This window comes from Poromitra crassiceps (genome assembly GCF_964638095.1).
Source record: "Poromitra crassiceps genome assembly, chromosome: 7".
Classification (NCBI taxonomy): Eukaryota; Metazoa; Chordata; class Actinopteri; order Beryciformes; family Melamphaidae; genus Poromitra; species Poromitra crassiceps.
In genome coordinates this window covers 40,134,133-40,160,700 of record NC_139628.1, presented here as the reverse complement: position 1 = coordinate 40,160,700, position 26,568 = coordinate 40,134,133, and the positions used below count along the sequence as shown (strand labels likewise).

The window sequence follows — 26,568 nt, the reverse complement described above, 5'->3', positions numbered from 1 at the left end:
TTTTTTATTGCATTGCATCTCGAAATGGAATGATACCTCACCGTTTTTATCCTTCAGAGGTGACCAGTATGCATGTCACCAAAATAAACAAGAATATTGGTATGATTGGATGAAGTACAGTTACCTTAATATTGCTAATTTTGAAGGTTGTGTTTTCGTCTGATCTGGGGAGACCCGAGACTAGCACCATGCTTCATCCGACACGCCAGCTGCGTCTTTTCACCTGATAGTGCGGGAGCTGCACCGGTAGGACGTAGCACGTGGGAGGATCACGCTATATTCCCATCAGTTCCCTTCCACCACGACCAGGCGCCCCGACCGACCAGAGGAGGCGCTAGTGCAGCGACCAGGACACATACCCCCAATCTGGCTTCCCACCCTCAGGCACAGCCAATCGTGCCTGTATGGATGCCTAACCAAGCCGGAGGCAACATGTGGATACGAACCTGCGACCCTCGTGTTGGTAGGCAGGGAATCTACTGCTACACTACCCGGACGCCCATTGTATAGTGGCGTTAATATAATAATAATTCCATAATAATTACAGCTTGAGTTTTATCCATTCAAGCACTCATTGGTGTGGTTTTTGTTCCAGTAAATCCATTTAGCCAGGAACCTTCAGCCGATCTAATGCAGACCGCTTCTTCATGCTGGTAATGGGGAGCACTTGATTGCAAGGGAGAGTGTGAGGAGACACCGTTAGAAATTGGACGCAGATTACAAGGCGCCTTTCTGAAGTTTGTCCCTACTGTGGAATTAAACAATTGACATAATGTGGGTTTAATAAAAGACAAATGGTAAACTGACGGTTTACGATGCAGGCGAGGAGAGGAGAGTCTGCGAGCTGGCCGTCTCACGGGGCTGCTAACTTGAGCTAATTGCTCTTCAACGCTGTCCTCCAGTTCGCAGTAATTGGGTGTCTCTCTGAAAGGCTTTTTCACAGCCTTCCATTCTCATTCTTGCTATAGGTACAGTTACATAGCAACAAACAGCCATGTGAGAAGTTAGCATGTGTACAGTTCAAATTAGATTCCACTCCATTCGCCCTGTTGTTAATGACTTAATTAGTTGATCGCTTGAAGAATCGGTCAGTTCAGTTGCACCACTTTGACATCATGCTTGGATGTCACGTGTCAACCGCTGTCATGGCAATTAGTGTTCACATGAATGGTGTTGATTGTTACCTTTTGTTTTGTGGTGGCAAAGGTGATATTTCACACGTGTTTTCTATACAGAGGTATAAGGTCAGAAATTAGAAAATGGTTCATTAGCCTATATCACAGAGCTGCAATTATCGTTTGGGGGGGGAATTATGAAAAAGACAAGATCTTGTACATTTCGTATGTTCTGGTTTCTTTAGTCTTCTATGACAGTAAACTGATGATCTTTGGGTTGTGGACTGTTGGTCAGGACAAAAGAAGACATTTGAGGACATTATCTTGGGCTTTGGGGGGAAAGTGATCTACATTTCTCTCCATTTTGGGACATTTTATAGACCAACCGGCTAATCTAATAGTCAAGAAAATAATGGACAGATGAATCAACAATGAAAATAATCATTATTTGCAGCCCTACTACTGTATATCAGTGTGCCTGTTGGTGCTGTTGGCTATTTTGATCTAACGATACACTGTACAGACTTACAGTATGCATATTCTATGCATTTAATGCACAATATATCGGAAATCACGTCGGTATTGGCCGATGTTAGTCATTTCTTTATATATGGTCTGATGAGCAAAGTAACAGCGGTATCGGCCAAAATTTCCATTTTGAGAGGAACTAATCCAGAAAATCTATGATTTATGGGCTTTTCCAAATGTTTGGGAAAATAAAGAAAGAATTACTTTTTCAAATTCAGTGTTTACGGTACATGTTTTTCAGTCAAACAAAATGTGATTATCATAGAAACTGTCATTGCTGAACAGTGCAAGTCTTCTACAAGGATATCATGGTAAACTAAAACGAGACAAAAAAGACGCAAGGTGTTAAAAAAAACATTGTCGTAAAATTGAAATAACGCTTTAAACTAGACTGTGAAAATAATAAAATAAATAAGTAAAATAAATATATATATATATATATTTTTTTTTAATCAATGTAATTTCTCTGGCATTTCTCTTTTTTTGCTGTATCGAAAACGTACTGAACCATGTTACCACTGTGTGGTATCAAACCGAACCATGAATTTTGTGAATCTATAATTTCATGTATTTGTGTTTGCTGGAACCCAAGCTCCTCATGAAGGTGCATGCAAGTCTCTGGATAGAACATCAGAGGTCAGGTCCAGACTGGACACTTTAAGACGCACATCTACAGCCATTTAACGCAGACTTACCTCTAAAGAAAAATGAGATGAGAAGAAGATTTATAAATGGGAAAAGATCTCTCCAGATCAAGTATCTACAAACACTAAGCTCTTTAATCAGACGACCCAGCATGCACCCTGTCAGTCTACGGCTGCTAAGCAGCGGATCTGAGGTGGCCTCTGCTCCCCTCGTGGTGTCCCTGGGGAGCAGTAGAGTATAGGGTCACACAGGGCCATAGGAAAGCAATTCAGTTTGAGTGATTTGCGGTTCCTGATTTCAGGCGCGGTGGGCCTGTCCCACAACCATCCCCAGACACTACTTAACAGCCTGCTGTTATGTGCCTGTATGGAATAGAAATAACCAAGTATTATGTCATTAGATTGAAATAAGTCAAGTTGTATAGCGCGGCTTTAACAGTGGTGAGAGGGTAGATTGGAATTCAGACAGCACTGTTTAGTGGGGGGTGTATGAACCGGTTCTGAGGAATTCTCTGTTTTGTAATTGGTATAAAAAGCAGGTTGCTTTCATTAATCAGATTTGATCAGCAGTGCGTTCAACTGAAAGCTTCCCAGGTGGTTTTCAGCCAATGAACTTTGAGTGTATTTGGCAAGGCGAGGTGTGCCCAAATTAATCTTAACTAGCGAGTTCCTCAAATGAATTATGTCCCCCAGGTGATCAAGAGGCAGAAAGAGAGTGTGGTCGTGGCAAAAAGCAAACTTGCCTCTGCATGAAAACGCACACTCACTGTTGGCTTATTTTCACCTCTGCACTCAAATGCTTGGTAGTCTGACAGTACTTTGTGCTGGTAGAGGAAAGTAGGAGGAGAAGAGGCTAACAAGCCCAATGTCTACCAGATGCAGTATACGGCTCCGGCATGGAAGCTGTGCAGTACGTGGGCAATTAACCGAAAATGTATCGAAACCGACATTTCGAGACTGTAACAGACTTAATCTTGCTCATGTCAATTAATTTAATTAATGAATGTTAATTTCGTTAATACTTCCCCCCCAACGCGTGCGTCCACGAACTGTCCCTTTAAAAATGCTATGTGGTGTTCAGTAACGTGCCTGGCTTCGCCCCATCCAACTAACATTAGTCCAGGTTCAGGCGTCAAAACAAAACTGTCGGATGACACGATCGAAAACACCGACAAACCGTAAAAAAAACAACGTATAAAATAAATAATTGAATCGTAAATCGAGGCGATATTGATTTGAAGTCATGCGCCCGTGTGAATCGGCACTGTATAACGGTGGAGATGCGTGGCGGCAGCGGCACCGGAAGCCGTGCGGCAATTTCAGCAGCTCCATTCTTTTTCCCCGCCTGCGTCTGTTTTTGCCAGATCCGCTTGCGTCTGACAAGCATGGAAATGCACTTTATTGACTTGTGGGTGATGCATGCAACTCAATCATACGCGTGCGGTGTACGTTGGCATCGTAACTTCCGCCGCCGTATCGATCCTGTGACCCTGGTTCGTTCCACTTCCGTGCTGCATCTGGTGGACATGGGGCTTCACTGTGAACGAAGACAGTTGGATCTTTATGTATGTAATGTCAGTGTTTCCCATACATAAAGGAATTTGTGGCGGGCCGCCACAATAATATTTTGACCGCCACAATAAGATGTTGACCAAAAAACTTTTTTTTTTTTTTTTTTTTTTACAGTGCACCTGAACGCAACATGCAAGATATCCGCTGAATAAGTGTCCAGTAAATGTTCATGTCATTCTGGCCAATACTTCTGTTATAGCATTTCAGTCTGGAATATGGAATATCTTTCAATAATCTATGATTTAGCTGCTAAATTGTCAAATACCGCCATCTGCTCGCTACCCAGGCACTTACTGTATGTATGTACTTAACCTAACTAACTTAACCTAACTAACTATCCGGTGTGCACAACACTGTCAGCCTAAACTCCGGCTGACACCCCAAAAACCTACAATCCGCTACAGAAAAATGTATATTGTTTGTTTATTAACTGGCCCCTCGCCTTCTATCATTTCACGAAAGTGGTAAAGCAAGTTGAGTATCCCTGACCTATAGGGAGAAATTTAGTTTGTCATTGTAAACCCACAGCACAGTAATGATGACATGTTCTTCATAGATCTAGCCTTTTAATTTTGCTCTTAAGCTTTCTCAAAGTACACCAAATTCATGCATTTTACTTTAAAATGTTTAAAAAAATCTCGGGGGTCTGCGGTCCCCCACCACAAATACTCAAAATCCTGTGGGAAACACTGAATGTATAGACTCTGATGGTTCTGATCGTTCTACTGTAGTACATGCCACACTGCACACAGTGATAAATATATGATACAGTTGACTGTATGTCATGAGGTTTGTAGACACGGCCACTGACTCAACAGCAGAATACCTTTATGCGGCAGCCGGCAGGACTAATGCAGAGGAGTGATGGCATTCATAACATGACACTAGGCCCGTCTCGCCATAGCAGAAGGAACAGGTTACGCGAGGGATAGAGCGAGGGGAGATTGTCCAATCGATCGCGGATGGCGTCGTTCTCTCGGACAGATGGGGGGGTTGGGGGGAGGGATGCTAGAATGGGTCGCCAAATAAAATTCGGCGCCCGTTAATATACCTGGGCGGCCCACCCAAGTAAAGTCTCGTGAGGGAAACACTGCAGCAAGTCAATGTGAATGCTGCCACAAAAATACACAGAAATACAAGGCTGATAAAGAACATGACTTGCCCACCATATTCACATTCTTTCATTGGTTTTGAAGGGTATGGATCCACGCACGGCTCATCCTATACTGTACAAATCAACATTCTCTGTATGATGTAACGCCACCGTGCTCTATTCTACCTCTGTGTATATGATCATGTATCAAGCATCCACTGAGTGCTGAACCACTAGAAGGGTTTCAGTTACAAATGAGGAAATGGTGTACTGTAATCCCACACACACGCACACGCACACTTTTTTAAGCAACAAACGAAACATGGACTGGAGAAATATGAATGTGAATCCTAATCAGTATTTGAAGCTGCCAGAGGGTTTTCCCAGGCTCCAGGAGAAAACGCGCCATTCCTCCCAATTCAATCTTAATGGAATCTACTTTTACAGCAAGCTACATACATACAGGGGGCGGCCGTAGCTCAGGAGGTAGAGCGGGTCGTCACCTAATCGCTTTGGATGAAAGAGGTCGGTGGTTCGATTCCCGCCTCCTCCAGTCAGCATGTCGAAGTGTCCTTGGGCAAGATACTGAACCCCAAATTGCACCCTGATGGTGTGCCAGCACCCTGCGTGGTAGCTTGCCACCATCGGTGTATGAATGGGTGAATGTACCTACTGATTGTAAAGCGCTTTGGATAAAAGCGCTATATAAATGCAGGCCATTTACCATTTACGATTGTCAGAGCCGTTCACGTGTGACGGAGTGGAATCGGCAGTGTGTTATATACTGTTAGTCTGTCATCCCCCGCTCATCAGGTGTAAAAATAGCCGTTGTGCTAATGTGCTTGTCGTTGCCTTCATGTCGTCTTGCAGTTTGCGGAGACATCCATGGGCAGTTCTTTGACCTGATGAAGCTGTTTGAAGTAGGAGGATCGCCAGCATCCACGCGCTACCTTTTCCTGGGGGACTACGTTGACAGAGGGTATTTCAGTATTGAAGTAAGTCTTGTGTGTGTCTCTGTGTGTTTTTTTCTCAATCCCTCCCTCCCCCCCCACGCACAAGTGCTAAATCAAGTATGACACACACCATGTGCCGTAGTGAAGCTGTGTTTATTAATAGCGTTCTCTGAGCGTAGTTCAAATCAGGTTGCAGATATTGGAATGGCAATATGCTCAACACTGACATCTCTAATGTATTGTAATAACTTCCAAATGTCATTTCTTTAGTGCATGTATGTAGTCGATCGGTATGAGGCACAATGCAGGTATTTAGTCTGGTGCTGAAGATAGGAATCTGCTTAGATATGCACTTCCTGCCAGCTCATCATCTGAAACACGATACGTTTATTAATAAAACATATTTTAATGGAGGGTTGTGTCTTATCTTCTCTGAGGGGTTCGCAGATCTTCCGAGGTTCCTCCTCTCTTCTGAGCGAGCATCGAAACGCGTCCCACAATGCACCCCCGCATGAATGTTTCATTCTAAGTGGAAATGCCGTTTTCATGCCTGCTCGGTGAAATTGACAGTCTGACTTAACAGGTTTGATGTTTTACAGTGTAACAGGAAGATGACACGCTAACTCACTCCCCCGATCTCCTCTTGTGCTCTTCTCATTCCAGTGTGTGCTGTACTTGTGGGCGTTAAAGATCCTATACCCCAAAACACTGTTTTTGCTGCGTGGGAACCACGAATGTAGACATTTAACAGAGTATTTCACATTTAAGCAGGAATGTAAGTAATGCCATCGCCACTTTTACTTTTCCCATCAACATTGTGTTCCATGCAGTTGTGGCCCTGTGACGCTCGCTTGCCGAGTGGAGGGAGAATTGAGCTGTTCTTTGTAAAAGCGCTTCATTATGCGCCCGGGGCGGTACTGCCGCTGACCTCAAAAACGCTCAGAGAAAAGTGCCCTCTGGCGCGCTAACGGATTCCGTCAGATTCTTTGCCCTGCTTGATATTTACACTTGTCAAAACTATTTCTCTTGGACTCGGATGGAGCGGGAGGGGGGAAAGAAAAAAACACAAAGGCACTGTGAAATTGCGCTGTTTTTTTCTCTTCTTCTTCTTCTAAAATGTCTTTTGGGATGTTTTTTGGCACTTTCTGTCGCAGCGCCACACACTGCCCCAGTGTGAGAGAGCGTGTGTTGTTTGACTTGGCGGCGCACTCACTCACTCACTCCCTGCCCTGTCCCCCACCCCCCACCCCCACCCCCCCCCTGACAGGTAGAATTAAGTATTCAGAGAGGGTGTATGACGCATGTATGGACGCCTTCGACTGCCTTCCCCTGGCTGCCCTTATGAACCAGCAGTTCCTGTGTGTACACGGAGGACTGTCCCCAGAAATCACAAATCTTGACGACATCAGGAAAGTATGTTTCTGATTAAGAGACTCTTTTCCCTTTATCATTTCAAAAAGCTGTGTGTGTGTGCGTGTTTACAGAGGGGGCAGTTCCGGTTGTGGGAAAAATGAGGCCGATAGGGAAGTACCAAACGCTGCAGTTCCTCGAAATGGCCACTTAAGGCTAGCTTTTCCCCATTCACCCCCATGTTAAAATGCCCGACCTTACAGTTAGATTGAGTAAAAGGGGGGATGAATTTTTATATAACTCACCTGTTTATATACAGGTACAGTCTATGGCTGCAAAAAGAAGTCTGATTGTATAGAAGTGAATGGGGAAATTACCTGACTTCTCACTCGATTTATAACCTCAGTAAACACTTTCCCAATGAGTTTATGGTCTCAATCGCTAGTGTCAAGTCTTCATCAATGCAATATGGTGTTTTTTTGTAAATTATTTTGTAAAATAGACGATAAAACAGACTGTTTTGTGAGAGCATCATGTCTTTTTTATATTCAGTCAAAGTCGGTAAGGAAAAGGCTGCATTCATTTTAGTAACCCATGCTTTGAATATAATCACCTTGGTGGCACTACATGAGGACTACATGACTACTAGTGTCCAGAACTTTTGTAAGCTTGTTTGTAAGTTTGTAAGCGACAGTCTGGTCCTCACTCTGATTAAAACATGTTGAAGAGTCGGATACCGCTTTCACACTAATTCAATCATTCCAAATGGATTTTGTGGCTGCAATCAGGGGGCATGCGTAATAGAATTGTCTCTATTGGAGTGTCCATCATGCCAGTAATACATCCAGTAATCCATCCAGCTTCTGTTGGAGAAACGGCTATCCTTGACTCAAAGCAAAGTCGTTGATGTTAAGACGTCATTGTTCCAAATGATTGGTTGCCACATCACATATCCCATCCTCTCCAAAACACCTTGCTAGTCTGTGGAAAGGTGAGCGACGTCTTGGACAAGGCATCTAAACTTTACGTGTACTGTATGTCCTCTAACCTGACTCTGCCAGATGGGGGCGGTATTGTTTTCATAACAAGACACGTGAAAACAATACCGCCCCCATCTGGCAGAGTCAGGTTATAATGTCCTCTACATTCGAATTGACCTCTACGAATTGACATTCGACTCATTTTCACCTTCAATAGAGTTGAACATCGCTTCTATGAGCAAGTGCTTGGGGTACCAATTCCATTATGATCTCGTCGGCAGCGGCCACAGAAAGAGAAATAATTTCCTCTTTGATAAATGCACAATTTATGCACAAGTCATTTTCTCTCTGAATGAGTCAAACAGACTGACGGAGTCCTCAACTTTCTTCCCACAGCTAGACAGATTCAAAGAGCCTCCAGCCTATGGACCAATGTGCGATCTGCTGTGGTCCGACCCTCTGGAGGACTTTGGGAATGAGAAGAGCCAAGAGCATTTCACACACAACACAGTGCGAGGCTGTTCCTACTTCTACAGGTGAGCTGTTCCTACTTCTACAGGTGTGCTGTTCCTACTTCTACAGGTGTGCTGTTCCTACTTCTACAGGTGAGCGCTCAGGCCTCTTCAAGGCCGACGTGGGTTATGTCCCTGATTTTGAGAGCGATCTGACGTTGACAGATATCGAAAGCCATATCTGTAATGTGAAAATTGAACTAAAATCTCAAAGAAACATTTTTTCTTTTGGTCACTTTGCAAGTATTCAGCTGTATTTATGCTATTGTTAAATGCTAGCCTCACACACGGTCCACAATCTTCAATCCAAGAGAGACTTTCTAAATTAAGCAAATACACTATTATTTTTCTAAGCATTTGACCATGGAATATAAAAAAGAGGGGCCCGGGTAGCTGGTTACTGGCAACATGAACTGAGGAAAAATGTTTTCATTTGGTCTTTCATCCACTTTCAGTATAAGGAAAATTAAATCACTGATGGATTTTGGCTGTATTATCTAGGGAAACTTGATCCCAGCAATGCACTGGACATTTTCTACACTTTCCTGACCACCACGGACAGAATTTTCTACTCATCATGAATGCAGATATGAATGGAAGTAGACAAAATATGAATGATAAACAACTATGACAAGACAAAACAGCCCAAAAAAACAACCATTAGCCTGTCACTGACCAGATACATCAAGAACCTCTCCTGCCAAGTATTAATTCTCTCTAAGCCCTTTTCCATTCATTTCCTTGGGTCATCAGACTTGGCATGACCAGCTGAGTGTGAGTAGGAGCCCCACAGTAGTAAGAGTATGGTCTCCATTAGTAGTCCCAAAGACTTCTCCTCAGACTGTCGGCGGTTATTTATGTAACCCACATTACCTTAAATTGAACCGAGTAGCTGAACAAACAGAGGGAATGTTGGGAGCGGGCAGCGCGCACTGTCACAAAATGTAATGAACTGGCACATTACCACAGGGCACAGTCCTCTCTCTCTAAATGCGTTCAGCGCTCCCTCCGCTCATTATGGCCTGAGCAATGCTTAGTTGGCCCTGGCAAGCCTGGGGCAAGGCAACTGAAGCGGGCAGAAATGTAATGTAAATGCGCAATTTCTTCTTCTCTTTTTTTTTTTTTGTACCACGGGGGTCCGTGGTCATAACGAGGCATATTCGGGCGAGTCAGTCCACGATGCTTGCCATAACTAGAAAGGTATCTTCCTTTCTGGGTGCGGCGGGGTCGGACCAACGGGCCAATCGCGGTGCTTGGACACGGCCAACCCCGCCCCGACTGGGACGCCGGCCGAATCGCAACAAACGCACTTCCACACGTCCGCACTGACGGCAACAAGCCCAGACAGTGGGCTGCTCTGAGCCACCGCCCAGAGCTGACAGAGCAGGAGGCAGGAGGTCTAAACACTTAGCAAAAGTATAGTATCAAAATACAGGCGGAGAAATGCAGTTCTTCTCAACTACCGAGCTCGTCACTGGGGGTGTGTTCAATCTGAAAACGGTTTGCCACGGTGTGCACCGTTTTCCTATGGGTTCCAGGTTGAACGTCATGTTTTCTTGTGTGTTTCAACGCACCAGTGTTTCCATTTAAATAAACATTTTGCTACGTGTTGTCGGGGGAAACGTTATGTATGCAGCCATGGAGTTAGGTAAATTATATGAACATGGGTTGATAATTAAAAGTAACCATTAACCAACTGATTGTTTAGCTATGGTGCGTTCATGAATTCAATCTGAATGGTCAGAGCATAAGTCGTTCAGAAATTCAGTACAGAGACCGAGTTCACTGGCAGAGTCTTTTCAGACAGGAAAGGAATCTCCAGGTATGCTGTAGGAGTGAAATTAATAGGACTGTATAGTCAAATCGGATCTTCAGCATTGGTTAATGTGGCATTCTCCAACTGTAATTGGTCATCATTAGCTGTTACTTTAGCAGACTGATTAAATATAGACTATATTCAGACATTCACATAATATATTCAGCCCATTGAAACATCTAAATGAGTTATTTTAATGGAATTGAAACGAAATATACCTCAAACCTGACATATGAAGATGGCTGAATATAATAGCCTTTGTTACATGAACGTCTCAGTCCAGCCAGCTGACCAACGTTGCAACCCTGCACAGACTGACAGTGTAGATGCCCCTCCCATCTTTTTCCTTTTGATCACCTGCCCCTGAAGAACTCTCTGCATGAGTGCACGTCCTTGTGTGTGTGTGTGTGTGTGTGTGTGTGTGTGTGTGTGTGTGTGTGTGTGTTTGTGTGAGAGAGAGAATGGAAAACCAAGTGTTTATAATGTCAGGTTCCTGATCTTTTTTTAATCCGATTTATCTCATTAAAGCAGCTACGAGCAAGATTTTCGATTGTTATTAAACAGTCTAAATGTAATATTGATGCATCACATCTTACCTATAATAGTAGCTGAGACCAAAGCCGTGTGAATCGGAGATTGCTCTCTTGATGATTATAGAGTCTGTGTCTGTCTTACGGCGGGCCGGATAGACCAGGAAGTGAAACGAAACGGTTTACGGCAGCTGCCTGCCTTCAACTGTTTCGCTCTGCCTAGCAACAGACCATAAACAAGGAGAACGCCATGCTTGCTACATCCAGGGGCTTGCTACTCTCGCGAACATCTCTCGTTATATTCTAACAGTTTGTTTGGAAGTAATTTTGTTATTTTGTGGTTATGGCCGAAGTGGCTGCCGCAAACCGTTTAATTTCACTTCCTGATCTGCCCTGGGCGCAGACAGACTAATCATCAAGACAACACTGGCCGATTCACTCGGGGTTCAAGCGAGACTACTCGGCGTTGGTCTCGTCTACTATTAGAGGTAAGATGTGAGGCATCGATATTACATTTAGACTGTTTAATAACAATCGAAAATCTTGCTTGTAGCTGCTTTAACATACATAATACTCATTACATTACACATATGGTATGTAGTATATTGTTGAAATTCCAAAACAGCCCAGTGGACAGAAATCTGTCCCACAGTAATTCTGTACGTTTCCTGCCAGCAGCTAGTGGCATCTGACATATGGTCCCGTGGTCCTGTACAGGATCTGTGTGTTGTTGTTGTTGTTGTTGTCATTTTTTAATAACAGGTGTTCTATAGTCACCTAATGAACAGTGCCACTGCTTATAAATGAACTTCCTGTGCTGCTGTTATTGTAGTGGGTTTGGCGTTTTACATTGTTTTTTTATTCATGTTTACGTGAGCCATCAGAAGCGCAATTGCAGTGTTTGTGTTGGAAGAATAGTTGGCCGGTAAAGCGGCGATGGCAGTGTTGTCACTCGTTAGGCACGTAGCCTGTTGATCTCAAACTACTGATTTTGATGTCCGCCTGTGTCACATGTTTTTTTGCTGTACCAGCGTCGCGACTTAGCCTTCCGCCATTTGGTCAACATTCCTCTGGAGCCTTGTTTTCATCAGTGTCCTCCGCTTTATCTGCCCAGGGGATGGCTGCTAATTGGCATCACACTGGCCTTCTGGATTTATGACACAGTTTGAGCCAGACTGAGAGCCATTCCTCTAACCACCCCCCCCCCCCCCACCACCACCACCCCACACACACACAGTTTGAGCCAGACTGAGAGAACCATTCCTCTACCCCCACTCCCCCCCCACCACCCCACACACACACAGTTTGAGCCAGACTGAGAGAGCCATTCCTCTCTACACCCCAACCCTCGCCCCCCCCCCCAAAAGTCTGTTTCCTCCTTTCTTCTGCCTCGCAGCGGCCGAGATCTCCCCCTTCCCCAGCGCCATAGGCCCCCTCATAACAGTTTTACAAACGCAGCTGAGGCATGAAATTGCATGTTTTGAATATTGGTTGAAAGCATTGTAGCCTCTGCCATCACTGATGTGATGTAACAGTGTAAAGTGTAGGAAGCATTTCCTCATGCTTTATCATTGGTGTTTACCAAGGCTACTGGCCTATTTCACTTCCCACCCAATTCATCCGTTTAAGTGTCCAAAAGGCAGGAAGTAACACCGGTGCGAGCAAAACCTTAATTAGGGCCCCGGCACTGGAGCGCTGGAAGTTGGAAACCCTCATTAGTGTTCTGCTTTCAGCCTTGCACCTGTGTTGCTTTCTGCCTTTTAGACACAAAATGGGGGGAATTGGGTGTGAAAGTGAAATACTGTAGGCCAAGTCGATGTATAAGTTTAATACTTACAATTCTACATAGTGGGCATGGGAAGTGCCATTCAGTATCAGTACATACATGGTGAAGTCTCCCCCCTCCTCCCCCCCCCCCCCCCTCCTCTTTTTTTTTTTTTGGGGGGGGGGGGGGGGGGGGGGCATATTTGTCAATCACCATCATTAACATCTGTTCCTCGGATTAGGCCAAAATGTATTTAGCCTACCGAACAGGTCCAAATAGCATCTCTCTACTTCTATTGCAGAAACTAAAAGAGAAAAGTAAAATAGTTATTCCCCATTCTTCCCCTCCCAGACGCCCCACCCTTTTCCAGAAGAACACTCTACGCTTTTGGCTTATTTAAAATTTTAATTCCCTCTGAACTCCCACTCCTTCCTTTTCCCCGTCCCGCCTGCAGAGATGGATTGTATTTGCACTTGTGTCTAACAGGCACCAAGATATCTAATTAACCTTTCCTAACTCCCATGATGGATTTTCCAGTAGTAGTTTTAAATTATTTCCCCTTTACAAATGTGTACGTAATGTACACCAACATAGACATACAAATAAAGGGTCTAAAAAGAAAGCAAAGCAGATATACAACATATCTGACAATAAACGAGAGTGTGGTGGTCTGTCACAAAACAATAACTATTTCAAATCATCACGAAGCCTGTTATTGATTACCGGTAAGGAACCATGGTCAGTGTTTCCCCCAAGGATGGAGTTGTAGCACTAAGCGCACGTGCTAAAAAGAAAATTGCATACAAAAATGATTTTGTTTGCCAAGCGCGCCCTGCCTAGTCCTGTCCTGTCTAGAGAGATACAGTCAATAAAATTGTATTTGGCAATAGGGGATCTAATATTCCTCTAATATTCCTACAGCATTCCTATAACACTCCTAGAGTAATCCTAATATTCCTATAGTATTCCTATAATATTCCTATAGTACTCTGACAATGTCTTCCCTGTCCCCCATGCTTCCTACACCTAAGTGTTGTGCTGACATTATCATGTAAGCGCAACGTTTCTTGTTCATATGCTTTACTCACAGGTGTGTGAAAATGACCTGGGTATGAAGTGTCCATCCATAGCGCGAAAATAATAATAACGTTAGTTTCTAAAGAAAAGATAAAAAATGCATATAGGGGGAAACACTGATGGTTGGAATTTACTTCCAAAGTCTTTGGGGAGTGTTGGACGTTGAGGTCTTGGTTTTGACATTCTTGGATTAGAGTGACAGCAGAGAACAAAAACGTGAGGGGAGATAGCGAGCATAGAAAGAGGTATGACAAGATGACGCGTCCCCCCGCAGACTGAAGTAATCACCCCCTGACAAACGCTATGACAATTAACATTATTACCGTTTGATCGCCGCACTGTCTGCTATGCCACACGAGGCTGTGAGCTGCCCTAAAGCCCCATCCACTTCGGTGTAAAAAGCATAAAGGGACTGTTATTCTAATGAGATGCATCTAGAAATGAAAGAGTAAAAAAAAAAATTTGAATTTAGCCTGCACTGCAGTGTTGTCTTGGGGGGAAAAACATATTGTATCGGCTTTCGGCCAAATTGTTATTTCAAATATCGATATTGGCCCAGAATTTTGGAAGCGGTGCATCCCTCCCTCTTTCACTCGTAGCTGAAGTGTTTCAACATGGAGGCATGTCACTTAAAAAATGCTCCCTGGCAGGGACGTGACTTGCGTCTGTTTCACTGAGAGCAAAGGAAGTTTCCAGTGGAAGCTGGTGCCGAGGGAATGACAGGCTGTGAGGGAATGACAGGCTGTGGGATGGAAACCCCTCCGACCTGACTGTAGTTCCCTTGTTGGCAGTTTAGTGTTGGCCTCGCCGCTCGCAGCCTGACTGAACAGATCAAAAACAGCAGTACCAAACATGCACAGTCCCTCCCAATGAGGCTTGCATTATTTGACGAGTTTTATTCTAAAATTAAATCCACCATTTGGAAAACAAAAACAAACCAGTAAACAAACAAACAAACAAAAAGACAATGCCTACTCCTCTTCCGGCACTGTATGGTTGCTGGGTATGAAAGTAAAGGATATCATGTATTGTTATTTAGGGTATGAGTCATCTGAAGATCTTTTACAAGAATGTTGAGTTTGGAGAATCTCTTCTTCTTCTTCCTCTTCTTCTTCTCGTTTTGTTTGAAAATTAACTGAAATATCAAGTACAAGTAGAGAAGAAGTCAAGTTAATAATATAGCGGTTTGGAATGCGAACCATTTCAACATTTACAGCCAGCCTCTCAAGGCAGCATGCCTTTCAGCCACAAATTGGTTTTTAGACCAACCACATCTGGAACTGAATGTCTCCACTGTGTCTCTGTGAGCACAATCAATATACTCGTGACTTATTTACTTATTTCTATTGATTATTGTGCTCCACCTTACTGTGATTTTTCTTGATTTATGACTAAACCAAATGTCTGTCTCCTTATTCAACAGCTACCCTGCAGTCTGTGACTTTCTACAACACAATAACTTATTATCTGTCATCCGGGCCCACGAAGCGCAGGATGCTGGGTGAGTGTTGTTTCTTCTCCCCCCACGCCGCACCGTCACACAGCCCAAAACATCAGACCTGGATATTACCGCTAATTGAAATCCTCTTCCAATGCTCGGGAGGGGGGTTCGCTCACCCCTCAAGTCCGCCTGGAGTGCAAGTTAGGCCGGGTTAGAACTCTCCGAAGAAGTGCCGTTAATCCCAGAAATGAAATTGAATCCATTACCAAGAGCAAGTTGGCCAGATGTGGTGCTCTCAAAGCAGATGTTGTCAGGCATTCTAGTTTAATGTCATCCTGTCGTACCCCACAATATAGGAAAGTGACTGGGAAAATGTCGCTATATGCTGTATACATGCTGGATAAGCATACATCATACACACAAAACAGTGAGACCAATACAAAAATCACTACCAATCTTACGTCTCACTGTGTTGGTTTCCCTTGATGAGCGTTTTGAGGCTACAGTGTGCTCTGGATTTATTTTTATCTTATTATTATTATTATTATTATTATTATTATTATTATTGTTGTTATTATTATTAATTATTATTATTATTATTATATATATTTTTTTTTTTTACCAAGGCATTGGAAAGCCTCTTTAAAGAGTTGGGTCTTAAAACAGAGGGGGGTGGGTGGACGTGACAGAGGAGGGGTGTGGGGGAAGTGGAGGTGACAGATGATTTGCCTGTAAGCAGGGCGCGGGCGGTGGGAGGCACACCACACAGTTGTTTACCATTGCACTCCCACAGTGTGGCCACATGGGACACCTTGCCTCGTCTCTGAGGAGGAGGCTGCCCCAAGCTGCCTGAAACCACACATACAACACATAGAATAATGTTACTTATTTTCATTTCTCTTCTGTTATTTATTTATTTATTTATTTAATTATTTATTTATGTATTTGGAGGGGGGGGGGGGGTGCTGAACAGGGTGTGCCAAATAAGTCATGTCTCTCGTGTGCCTTATTTGAGTTACTTCTTTTACTTTGTCTACTTGCTGGCTTTGTTCCATTCCAGACATCCAAAACAACAAACAAACAGCACAGAGACCTTTGCTGGGCGAAAAAAGAGATGCAGTACTGTACTGTAGTTGGGTTTGGATGAGGTTGATTGGTTGAGTTGATCCTAGCTGTGCATCTTTTTTTAGGGACATCACAGGGACTTGCTCTCCTGAGACACAGAGCCGAGTCGACCCCCTGATACACCAACTGTTACACTCTGGGGACAAATACAGCCAGAGTAAACAAAGCAGGCTAGAACAACACTTAATCCTAATCATATCCCAGGGGCCGAACCACTATGAGCAATCCATGGCTGATGTACTGTAACCTCTGTGATCCTTTGGTCTGATGCTTCTCACTTCGCTGTTCTTTTACCAGATACCGCATGTACAGAAAGAGTCAGACCACTGGCTTCCCCTCCCTAATCACCATCTTCTCAGCACCCAACTACCTAGATGTCTACAACAACAAAGGTGAGGAGAGTGACAATGCCATGATCCGTCTTGTGCTCCTGTGTCATTTTCACAGGGTTGTGATAGGGTGACATCACACTTAGTAGCCCAACGGTTTCCATAAAATATAATAATTGTCACACAGTGAAAGGATGAGCATGCATTTACATTATATAGGATCACACACTATTTCTAACTGCTTTGACACGGTGGTGAGATTCTTGAAAAAGTTATGTTCTAATATTGGTCCCGGTTTGTTAGCATGCCTCCGTCGACATAATTTGATACTGGCAAAGAGCCCACGCATACTTGCAGGGGATCTGCAAGAAAGTCTTGATGTGTGTTAAATCATATCATCTAAACTCCAGGCTTTAAACGATCTTGGACATAATTCAATTAAGCAATTTCAGCCTGAGATATAGTCTGGTAGGTTTACTCTTTCATTTTCACAAGTGAGAATAGCCTTATATTTCATTCTACCTGCCATTAAAGAGGTCTTAAACGGTCTTAAATTTTACTTGATGAAACTTTCAGAAAGCATCCAAACTGATTGGGTGCTTGCCCACTTTCGAAAGCTCCTGGCACGTCCATCAGCATACGCAAACAATGTAAACAAATGCTCATCATTCCAGTGGTTAACCACACTGTCCCATATACTGTGGGACTGTGGCACTGTCCCAATTTCCCCCCGGGGATCATTAAAGTCTTTCTGATTCTGATTCTGATTCTGATACATACCAGTGCACCAAATGTGGGCGCAGTAAGCTCGGTGACTTTAACCGTGGGTTAGGTCATCGCCCGCTACCAGGTCTGGACTGAGCCGGCCTGGCGCCGGTCCACTTGGCTTGTGGCGTCTCCCTGCGCTGCGCTACGGTGCCCACGCAACAACATAGACTTGCCTTTTGTTCGGTGAGTCAGCACTTTACCCCCAGAGAGAGCGCGCGGCGGAATCTGCCTCAGGTTGCGGGGGTGTGTTGGGAGGGTTTTGTGGTGGTGGAGGTGGTGGCGGAGGGGGGGGGGGCTGGAACAACCAGGGGAAAGCCCGGAGATGTGAATAACAAGGAAGAGGGAAGGGAATAGACCCTTTTCACGGGGGCCATCAAACTTCCATGATTGGAATTTGGAAACCCTCATTAGTGTTTTGCTTGCACCTGTGTTCACTCTGCCTTTTCGACACAAAATGGCCCCCGTGAAAAGGGTCTATAGGCACCGGTGCTGTCTATGGGATGCTGTTGAAATACCATCATGGAGGTGGCTATCGAATGATAGGGCTCATGTGAGAAAATTCCGCAAGGGACCGAGGGATTTTTATTTTTTATTATTATTATGTTTTGACCCCAGACTAATTTCAGGTGCATTTGTTTGATTGACGACGAGGTTGTATGTGTTTACCCTCTTCCCCCCACAGAGCCACAGAGCCACACTTCCTGTGGTGCACAATAAAGATAGTCAAGAAGCAGCCAGGCAGTTTGCTCGGGCGCCCGTCTGGTTCAGTGTTTATTATTAGGACCCCATTTGTTCCCTGCCAACTAATCTTGCGAGGGCTCGCAGTCAGCACAAACCAAACAAACAAACAAACCGGTGTCAGAGGCGCAGCGCTCGTAGTTTTGGCATCCCGTCATCGCCTTGTGATCCTTTGTACCCTGCGAAGCTCAGCGGAACGGCTTAAGTATCGGAATTTAGTCTACGCGGCTCGTCTTGGCAGACCTTTCGGTAGATAAAATGCCTCGCGCTACACGTGTGGTCATCTGAAAGAATAAGATCACTGGCATCGTCTGCGTTTGTTTATATTATTAGAGATGAAGGCACACACATGCTTCCTACCTAGTGAGTGGCGCTACATTTAATTCTCTTCTCTCACCATTTATTGGCTATCTTAGGAATCGGATCAAAACATAACGGATGAGAAAGAAGCCAGAGATTCTAAAGCTGTTAAAAACCCACTAAAGTAATGGTTTTGCAGTTATTTACGTCTGATTCTGTCTCATCCTTTGCATCTAGAGAAATTACTTTGGATATATCCCCCCCTCCCCCCCCCCCCCCCCCCCAGTTCAGTGAGACACAACCGCATAGAAAAAGCAGCGTTTACCAACACAGTGCCATCAGTGGTGCTGATACTCTTCTAATCAGTCATGTGGGTGGGGTTCTGTAATGAATTGCTCTGGTCTTAGCTTCTAGCCGGAGCTCGGGGGCCCAGTGAGCATGTCCCGTGATTGATGGCCAATCGAGCGAGCACATAAATCTAAAGGGGAGGGGGGGAAGGGGAGGGGGCGGCGGCATCAGCAGCTCCCATCAATCTAGCGCTAGGAGTCGCCAGATTAACCAATGAGACCCCTCCACGTTCCCGGAAAAAGGGGAGCGGGCAGTCTGCCGCCTACCTTCAGAGAGAGAGAGAGAGAGAGAGAGAGAGAGAGAGAGAGAGAGAGAGAGAATGGGGGGGGGGGGGGGGTGGAGGTATATGGGGTGACACCCAACAGCCTTGGAACAGCTCCGGCTCCTTTGGCCAGAAGTGAAGAGTATGCGGGGCGGTGTTGTAGCCGAGTCAGCATCATCAACACCTGAAGGATGGTTCCATGAAGGCGAGGTCCGGCCTCACGACGGCTGCACATGGCTGCTCTTTCCTCTTCGCCCCCCCGCCAGTCGCACTCGTCGTCGTAGCACGTGGGAGGATCATGCTATTCCCACCAATTCCCTTCCGCCCCCGACCAGAGGAGGCGCTAGTGCAGCGACCAGGACACATAATGATTAATCGAGCAATCGGCGATAAGAATTTATTTGAACACATATTAACTGATCACCGACAATGCAGGCTATCCCGCTATTCCCGCTATTTCTTTGTTGCTGAAATGATTTGCCACCACAAGGGCACAGTTTAACTTTCACCGCATTTGACACCATGTAGGATGTTGATTTTATGATTCATGTTATTTGTGTTTTATGTTTTTACATGTTTTATTTATTTTATTGCTGTTTCCTCTGTGTTTAGATATTTTTTATCAATTGTATTGTTTTATTGTTGCTGCTTATGTTTTTTTCTTTTTAGGTATTTTACGTATTTTTATCTATTTTATTGTGCTGCTTATTTCTCCTCTGTACAGCACTTTGGGCCACTGTGGCTGTTTTAAGGCGCTTTATAAATAAAGTTGTGATTGGATTGGATTGGAAGAAGAAAGCCAAGCAAAGTCCAGTGTGGGAGCATTACAACCCACAAAAGACCACAGTATTCAGTATTCATTGTAAACATTGTGATACAATATTGAAATACATTATACATAATAAGATGGGGGTAAAAACCCGCTTTTTTTTACGTGACTGACAACGATTAAGCAAATTGATTAAAATTGGCATCCCCATTCTGCGCCAAGCGCCAGTCTCAGATGGAGGCCGACGAGCTGACGCTGTCCGTCACAGCGCTGATGACCTCATGATCAAACCCAAAACGAAACGGCATATATGGAGGTTACAATGAAAAACACGGCTGCAACAATGATTTAGCAGTTTTTTTTTTGCTGTTGCTGCCTTTAATGTAGTGAAGTGACTGCAGTGGAGAGGGAGGGGGAGAGGGAGATGGGAGGGGGGGAGGAGGGGGGAGTTGGCAGTTGCACACTTTGTAGATGGCTTGTGGTTTCATATTAATGGAATAGTTTCCTCTGCATCATTATTGACTGGCCCCGAAGAGTCAACAACCGAAGCCTTAATGGTGGCGGCACCGTTATGGAATAAAAGGCAAATGATGACAGCGGCCATGCTTCCCTCTCGCCCCCGAGGCGCTGACGGGAGCGCTCGCTGCAGATCCATCTCACACCTGTTAAAGTGTTACGCAACCAAAATGAATGTGTCTTTCCCCTCTGCCGTGTTATTGTTCCATGATGAGGTGGAAACGGGGACGGCACTGATGGAACGGAAACCGAAATGAATTTCTCGTAACAAAAAGGAATGTGCCGTTGCCAGAGGGGCTGGGGGGGATCTGCCATAGGGGGACTGTGGGGTCAGGTTCACTCTCAGGACAACACTGGGAGGGGGGGGATCACTCCCCACACCCTGGCTTCCTTCCTGGGCTCATGTGTGCGACAGGGAGGCACTAGAGATGGCTTGTATGAGGGGGAAGAGAGATGGGGTGGCATGATGGGGGCGGCTCCGGGCCTTATCGCTGGGATACATAGCAGGATGGAAGCCAAGCCAGGGGCCAGTGTGATGACGCCAGCGCAGCGGGAATTCATTTTGCCCGCACGTCGTCCCTGCGTGTCACGGGAAAGGAGTTTCCCTCGGTGGATGCCCGCCGCATTGGCTGTTAACGCTGGTCACAACAGACAGGCAGGGCATTCCTTCGGTGTTCAGCTTACCCGTTTAAAAATACATTGTATACTGCATACAGTCGGGGGGGGGGGGGGGGGGGGGGGGGGGGGGGTGGGTACAGGTTAGGATGAAAAACAATTTTTTTCTCGCTCGCTCTGCTTTTTCCTCCCCAATTGTGCTTGACCAGTTCCCCCCCTGCTGTCCCAGGTCGTTGCTCCCACCCCCTCTGCTGATCTGGGAAGAGTTGTAGACTAGCAAAGAGTAAGAGTCCGCACACTGCTTAAGAGATATCGCCCAGTAGATTTATTCATAAATTATTATTAATAAATCTACTGGGAGATATCTCTATGCAGTGTGGCGGACTCTACGTTTTATTTGTGATTGCTGCTTCTTAGTCCTGCACCCTGCTGTGTTGAGTGGATGTGCGCGCTCTACTTCTTTTATCTGTCAAAGAGTTGTAGACTAGCACATGCTTCCTCCGATACATGTGCAGTCGCCAGCCGCTTCCTTTTCACCTGACAGTGAGGAGTTTCACCGGCAGGACCTAGGCGTGTGGGAGGATCAGGCTATCCCCCCCCCCCAGTTCCCCTCCCCCCCTTGAACAGACCGACCAGGGGAGGCACTGGTGCAGCCACCGGGGCTCATACCCCCGCCGGCTTCCCACCCGCAGACCAACGGCCGATTGTGTATGTAGGAACGTTTGACCAAGTTGGAGGTGCCACTCCCGGGAATTGAACCCGGTCTCTGCAGTGCTAGGCGAGTGCTTTTGTTGCCTCTGCACTACCCAGGCCGCCCGCCTGGATGAAAACCTAGCCAGTTTTACGTTCATTCGGTGACGGCAACCATGTGGGAATCCACTAGGTATGAATGAGTGCTGTTTCAATTGTCGCCATTGACCCAGCTATGATGACAGATATGAAAGATATGATCTTGTAGAGACGAGGCGTACATAGCACACCTATACGTGCGGCGCATGCATCAGATCCCGTGCACATCAGACGAATGGACGGGCAGTGCTAAATGTAACAGCTGGGGAGGTAAAAAAAACATCTGGCAGTGGAATACTAAGCCGGTGGAACGTGATAACCAGAGTCTTTGGAGCGAGACAGACCGTCAGCAGTACGGGGGGGGAATCTCCCCCTGATGTCCTGATGTCCTCTGCCTTACCGGGGGGAAACCGGCGCGAGGCACTCCCTCATGAATAGTGAATGAGCGGGGCCACGCCTCTGACTGGACCCTTTTCACAGCAACCCGCTTTCAGGTGGTGAAGCAGGAAGTAAAGCAGGTGTAACAATACCATTCATGAGGGTTCCATTCCATGTAGGTGGTTAAAGTGCCAGGGCCCTCATTAATGTTATTGGTTACACCTGCTTTACCACCTCAAAGCGGTTGCTGTGAAGTGGTTCCACTGTGTTGCCGTGGCAGCGGGCTCCCCGTCGCCACCGTCGGAGCGGCAGAGACATCTAGTGGTCATCCTGCGCCGGTTTAAGTTCAGCGGTCACTGAGGCAACTTTGCATGCCATTTGTATGTGCGTGTGTCTGTGTGTGTTCTGATATAGAGGTCACAGGTCACGCCTATCTGTGTCATAAACAACGCGTGTGTTTGGAGGTCGTCTGCTCCTTTAAAGGGAATCAGATATGAAGTAGCGTCGGCGGGGAGCTGACCTTCTCGCCCCTCTCTGCCTTCCCCCCTCTGGGCTCCTCCCCCCCCTCTGGGCTGCGTTCAATCAACTGCCTCCACCATGTTTATGCAATATGTGATGTTTATGCAACGGCTGCCCACGCGTGCGCTCGCTTTTCATGCGCGCCGACGCACACACACACACACACACACACCCCTGTCTGAGGGGAGTTTGTTAGGGACTAATGCAATGCCTTTATTGGACTCGGGTAGCGGCTCATATTTTGCTGATATTGATAATAGTGCCACATTAATTATACAGTATATCGATGTTTCTTTGCGGGAGAGTTTTCTGTTGCTGTTGGAGGATGTGTGTTCATTTGTGTAGCCTGGCGGCACCGAGGAGGCAGCAGTGGCATACAATGCTTGGCAGTGCTCAAGGGACCACTTTGATTGTGTAGATAGTTACTGCACTGTACAGTATATGCAGCGCCATGCCCTCCCACACACACTCACAGGGACAACACAACGCGTGCACAGCACACGCACACACACACACACACACACACACACACACACACACACACACACACACACACACACAGTACTTACTTAAGTCACCTTTTGGGTAATTGGGTATTGACATTCATTGCATTCCCTAGGGACTTACCCTAACGACAACAACAACAATGTTTATTCGTATAGCAGTTAGCACTTATAAAAACCAGCGTTACAAAGTGCTTTACAATGAACATATGAAACCATAACGACTACTTACCTAATGCTAACCACTGACTCCAAAATCAGCTTTTTACCACACTGGGGACACGGCGTTTGTCCCCAATTGCACAGCCGTCCCACAATCACCTGGTTGTGTGTCCCCAATTTTGACACAAGTTAAAACCCCCCCACCCCCCCCCCCCCCCCCCACACACACAAACACACACAACACACCAGGCAAACCTCAGGCCAGCAGGATGTGTTTGTCTCCATCGATGTTGCGACAGGGTTTATAGCTGCTAGCCGGCTGCTTGGCATGCCAGGTTTGATGACTTGCTATTCTGAACACCGGAGAGACGCCCGGGCAGGAAAGTCCACCATGATGACCCAGCCAGGGGTGTCCGCTTTCCCCCCCCAGTCCCCTGAGATGTGGGCCATGCAGGCTGTCCCGCGTGTGTGGGAGAGGCTGGGGCATTCTATATGCCGTGTGGGCTATATTTATGTTTGGCGGCTCTTGTGTTTTCCCTCGGTGCCCAAATTCACACCGACGCCTCAATCATGGGCGGGTGAGGTTGCCCCGCAAGAGGTCGAGGTCAGGATCCGGGAGGCGGTCTTCTATGTCAGTAGTCCACAGAGCGCGGCATGTGATTATGACGAGGGGCGTGCTATAAACGAACTGGGAAATGCTCGGCTTTGATTGAGCGCCACTTCCGGTTGTCATTCTCATCCGATGAGTTTCTGCCTTATACAATAAGTTGAATAGAGCACCGCAGGAATGAGTTGGAAGCAGAGCACATCGCCGCCATGTTGGAAAAGGCTGTGGGATTTTAGAATGGGGATTTTCGGTTAAATGCGTGAAGTAAGGTCTGTGGTTAACACAAGCTTATGGGAGTGGAGATTTGTGTTCAGCAGGATAATCTTTCACAAACAAGGGACCACTTTGATGACTTTTGAAACGTAAATGCGCTTTTTTTAGCTGCGATTTTTGACAAAACGTTTGTGAAGATTATCATGCTGAACACAAATCTCCGTTCCTAAAAGCTTGTGTTAACCACAGACCTTATTTCATGCATTTAACCAAAATCCCCATTCTAAAATCCCACAGCCTTTTCCCCTTAAGAACCAACATGGCGGTGATTTCTGGTTAAGCCTACAAAAATACGTCATCTCTGCTGTAGTCTATAAGCAATTTATGATTATGGCTCTCAGGCCCATGTATGGATCCTGAGGCTGGCGTTTGGTTCCCAATTGTGTAACTTTATGTAGCGTGATGATAGTTTCATTTCTTTTAAGACCCCTCTCTTCCATCAACCTGGATATGCAGAAGAAAGTAATAAAAGAAGAAGAAGAAGAAAGAAAAGATAATACCATTGCTGTTTTTTTGGTAGGGCTGGGGGTTTCAAATCATGGAATGGCAACTTTGTTTGTTTGTTTATTTGTTTTTATTCTCATTTTGGTGCTATGCATCTCACACTGTCAACACCTTAGACTGTATAACATTTGGATGTCATGACAGCTCCTCGAAAGTTGAAGCCAAAACATCTCAATTGCCCTCTGGTGGCTAGCTGCAGTATAGGTCATAAATCCCACCCCCTCCCTGTTAGCAGCAGATGGGACATGATCAAAGCAGTGTTTTCCCCCCAAAGACGGTTTCAGTCATTTTAGGTCGTTCCTATCACGCCGATGTCTATTCAAGTGCTAATTTTTCAGACGTTTGTTTTTTAAATCGTTATTTGACAATATAAAAACGTCTGATTGACAGATATTGCAGCTGCGACATGAGTCACGATTTTAGTGGGAATGTTATTACTATTTTTATTTGTTTTCATTTTCACTGAAACAATATATAAAAGTGTGTAATTTTTGCACCAAACAAGCATGGGATATTTACTTGGCCATATTTCGATAATATTTCGATTAATTGCGCAGCCCTAATACGTATATATAGCTCATTTTGTGATATTTGAGCATAATAGGGAGTGCTATGATGGTGGTTATCAGCAGAAGACAGAGTGCCGTTCAGAACGAGCTGTTGTATATCTTGTGTACCCTTTGCATTTCATACATGTAGTTTGTCTCTCTTGTTTTTTGACCTCACTGTCCATCATTATTGTGGCTTCCTCTCTGGCTTCACTCTCTCTGTCCATCTCTCCCTCCCTCCCTCAGCAGAAATTGACGTTTTGCGGCTGAGTAATGAAGAAGCCGGCCATGGTGGAGGCCAGATGCTGAGGCGTGTGTTTCTGTGATGTTATTCACGTATCCAGTCTTGTAAATGACAGACGTGTTTCAGCAGCGCGGGGGTCCTAATCAATACGTTTCAGCAGCGCGGGGGTCCTAATCAATACGCAGAAGGAATGTTCTGATAGGGGGGAAGCGGGGCATTGATTTGAAAAGCCAGCTGTGTGCAGCAGGTGAACAGCACCGTTTCCCCCCCAGAGGCCTCTACCTGCATTTTAATGGGTGTGCAATTTTCCAGCTGAAACGTACATGACTCGCTGTGTTTGCAGGTGTATCAGTCCGTCTGTCAAGGAAGGAAATGGAGAAAATATGTTGACTGTTTACACATCGTATTGAAATGATTTGTCTTCTGCATTGTTGGGCTTTGTGCAGGCCGTTGTAAACAGTAGCTTCTTATCAGATCTTGATTGCTAGGCGGTGCTTGCCACGATAACTTCACTGACGTCCAGGCTGAAGCAGGACTGTCCTATCATTTTGTTTTGGCCACTTTATGCTTTCTGAAATGTTTTTTTTTTTTTATTATTATTATTCTTTTTAAATTGGATGGAGCTACTGTAAGTTATAAATTATAGGCAGGGATTTATGATGATGTTGATTTTGTATAATGATTTTGTACTAATGAGTCAAGGACCAGAAATGGAACAAAATGACCAAGGAGGCACTATTCACTACAAACAAACAAAAACGTAAAAGAGCAAGGCTAAATGGATACACTGAACAGAACAATTGCAGTTTAATAAAAAATAAAAATAATAATAATAATGTTTTTGTTTTTTGTTTTGTCTTTTGTTTTGTTTTTTGTTTGGGGGGTGGACTACCAA

At 45.3% G+C, this 26,568-nt stretch overlaps 1 protein-coding gene across 1 annotated transcript in view; it reads left to right on the top strand.

Moving 5' to 3' along the window:
• The window catches only part of LOC310779185 (protein phosphatase 3 catalytic subunit alpha), a 102,053-nt gene that overhangs the window by 53,997 nt on the left and 21,488 nt on the right, over nucleotides 1-26,568 (top strand). Inside the window, exons 3-8 of the mRNA XM_083639686.1 lie at nucleotides 5,823-5,947; nucleotides 6,569-6,680; nucleotides 7,173-7,318; nucleotides 8,632-8,771; nucleotides 15,359-15,436; nucleotides 16,799-16,893. Of these exons, the coding sequence (XP_083495812.1) occupies nucleotides 5,823-5,947; nucleotides 6,569-6,680; nucleotides 7,173-7,318; nucleotides 8,632-8,771; nucleotides 15,359-15,436; nucleotides 16,799-16,893 (696 nt within the window). The remainder of the gene's footprint in view (nucleotides 1-5,822; nucleotides 5,948-6,568; nucleotides 6,681-7,172; nucleotides 7,319-8,631; nucleotides 8,772-15,358; nucleotides 15,437-16,798; nucleotides 16,894-26,568) is intronic.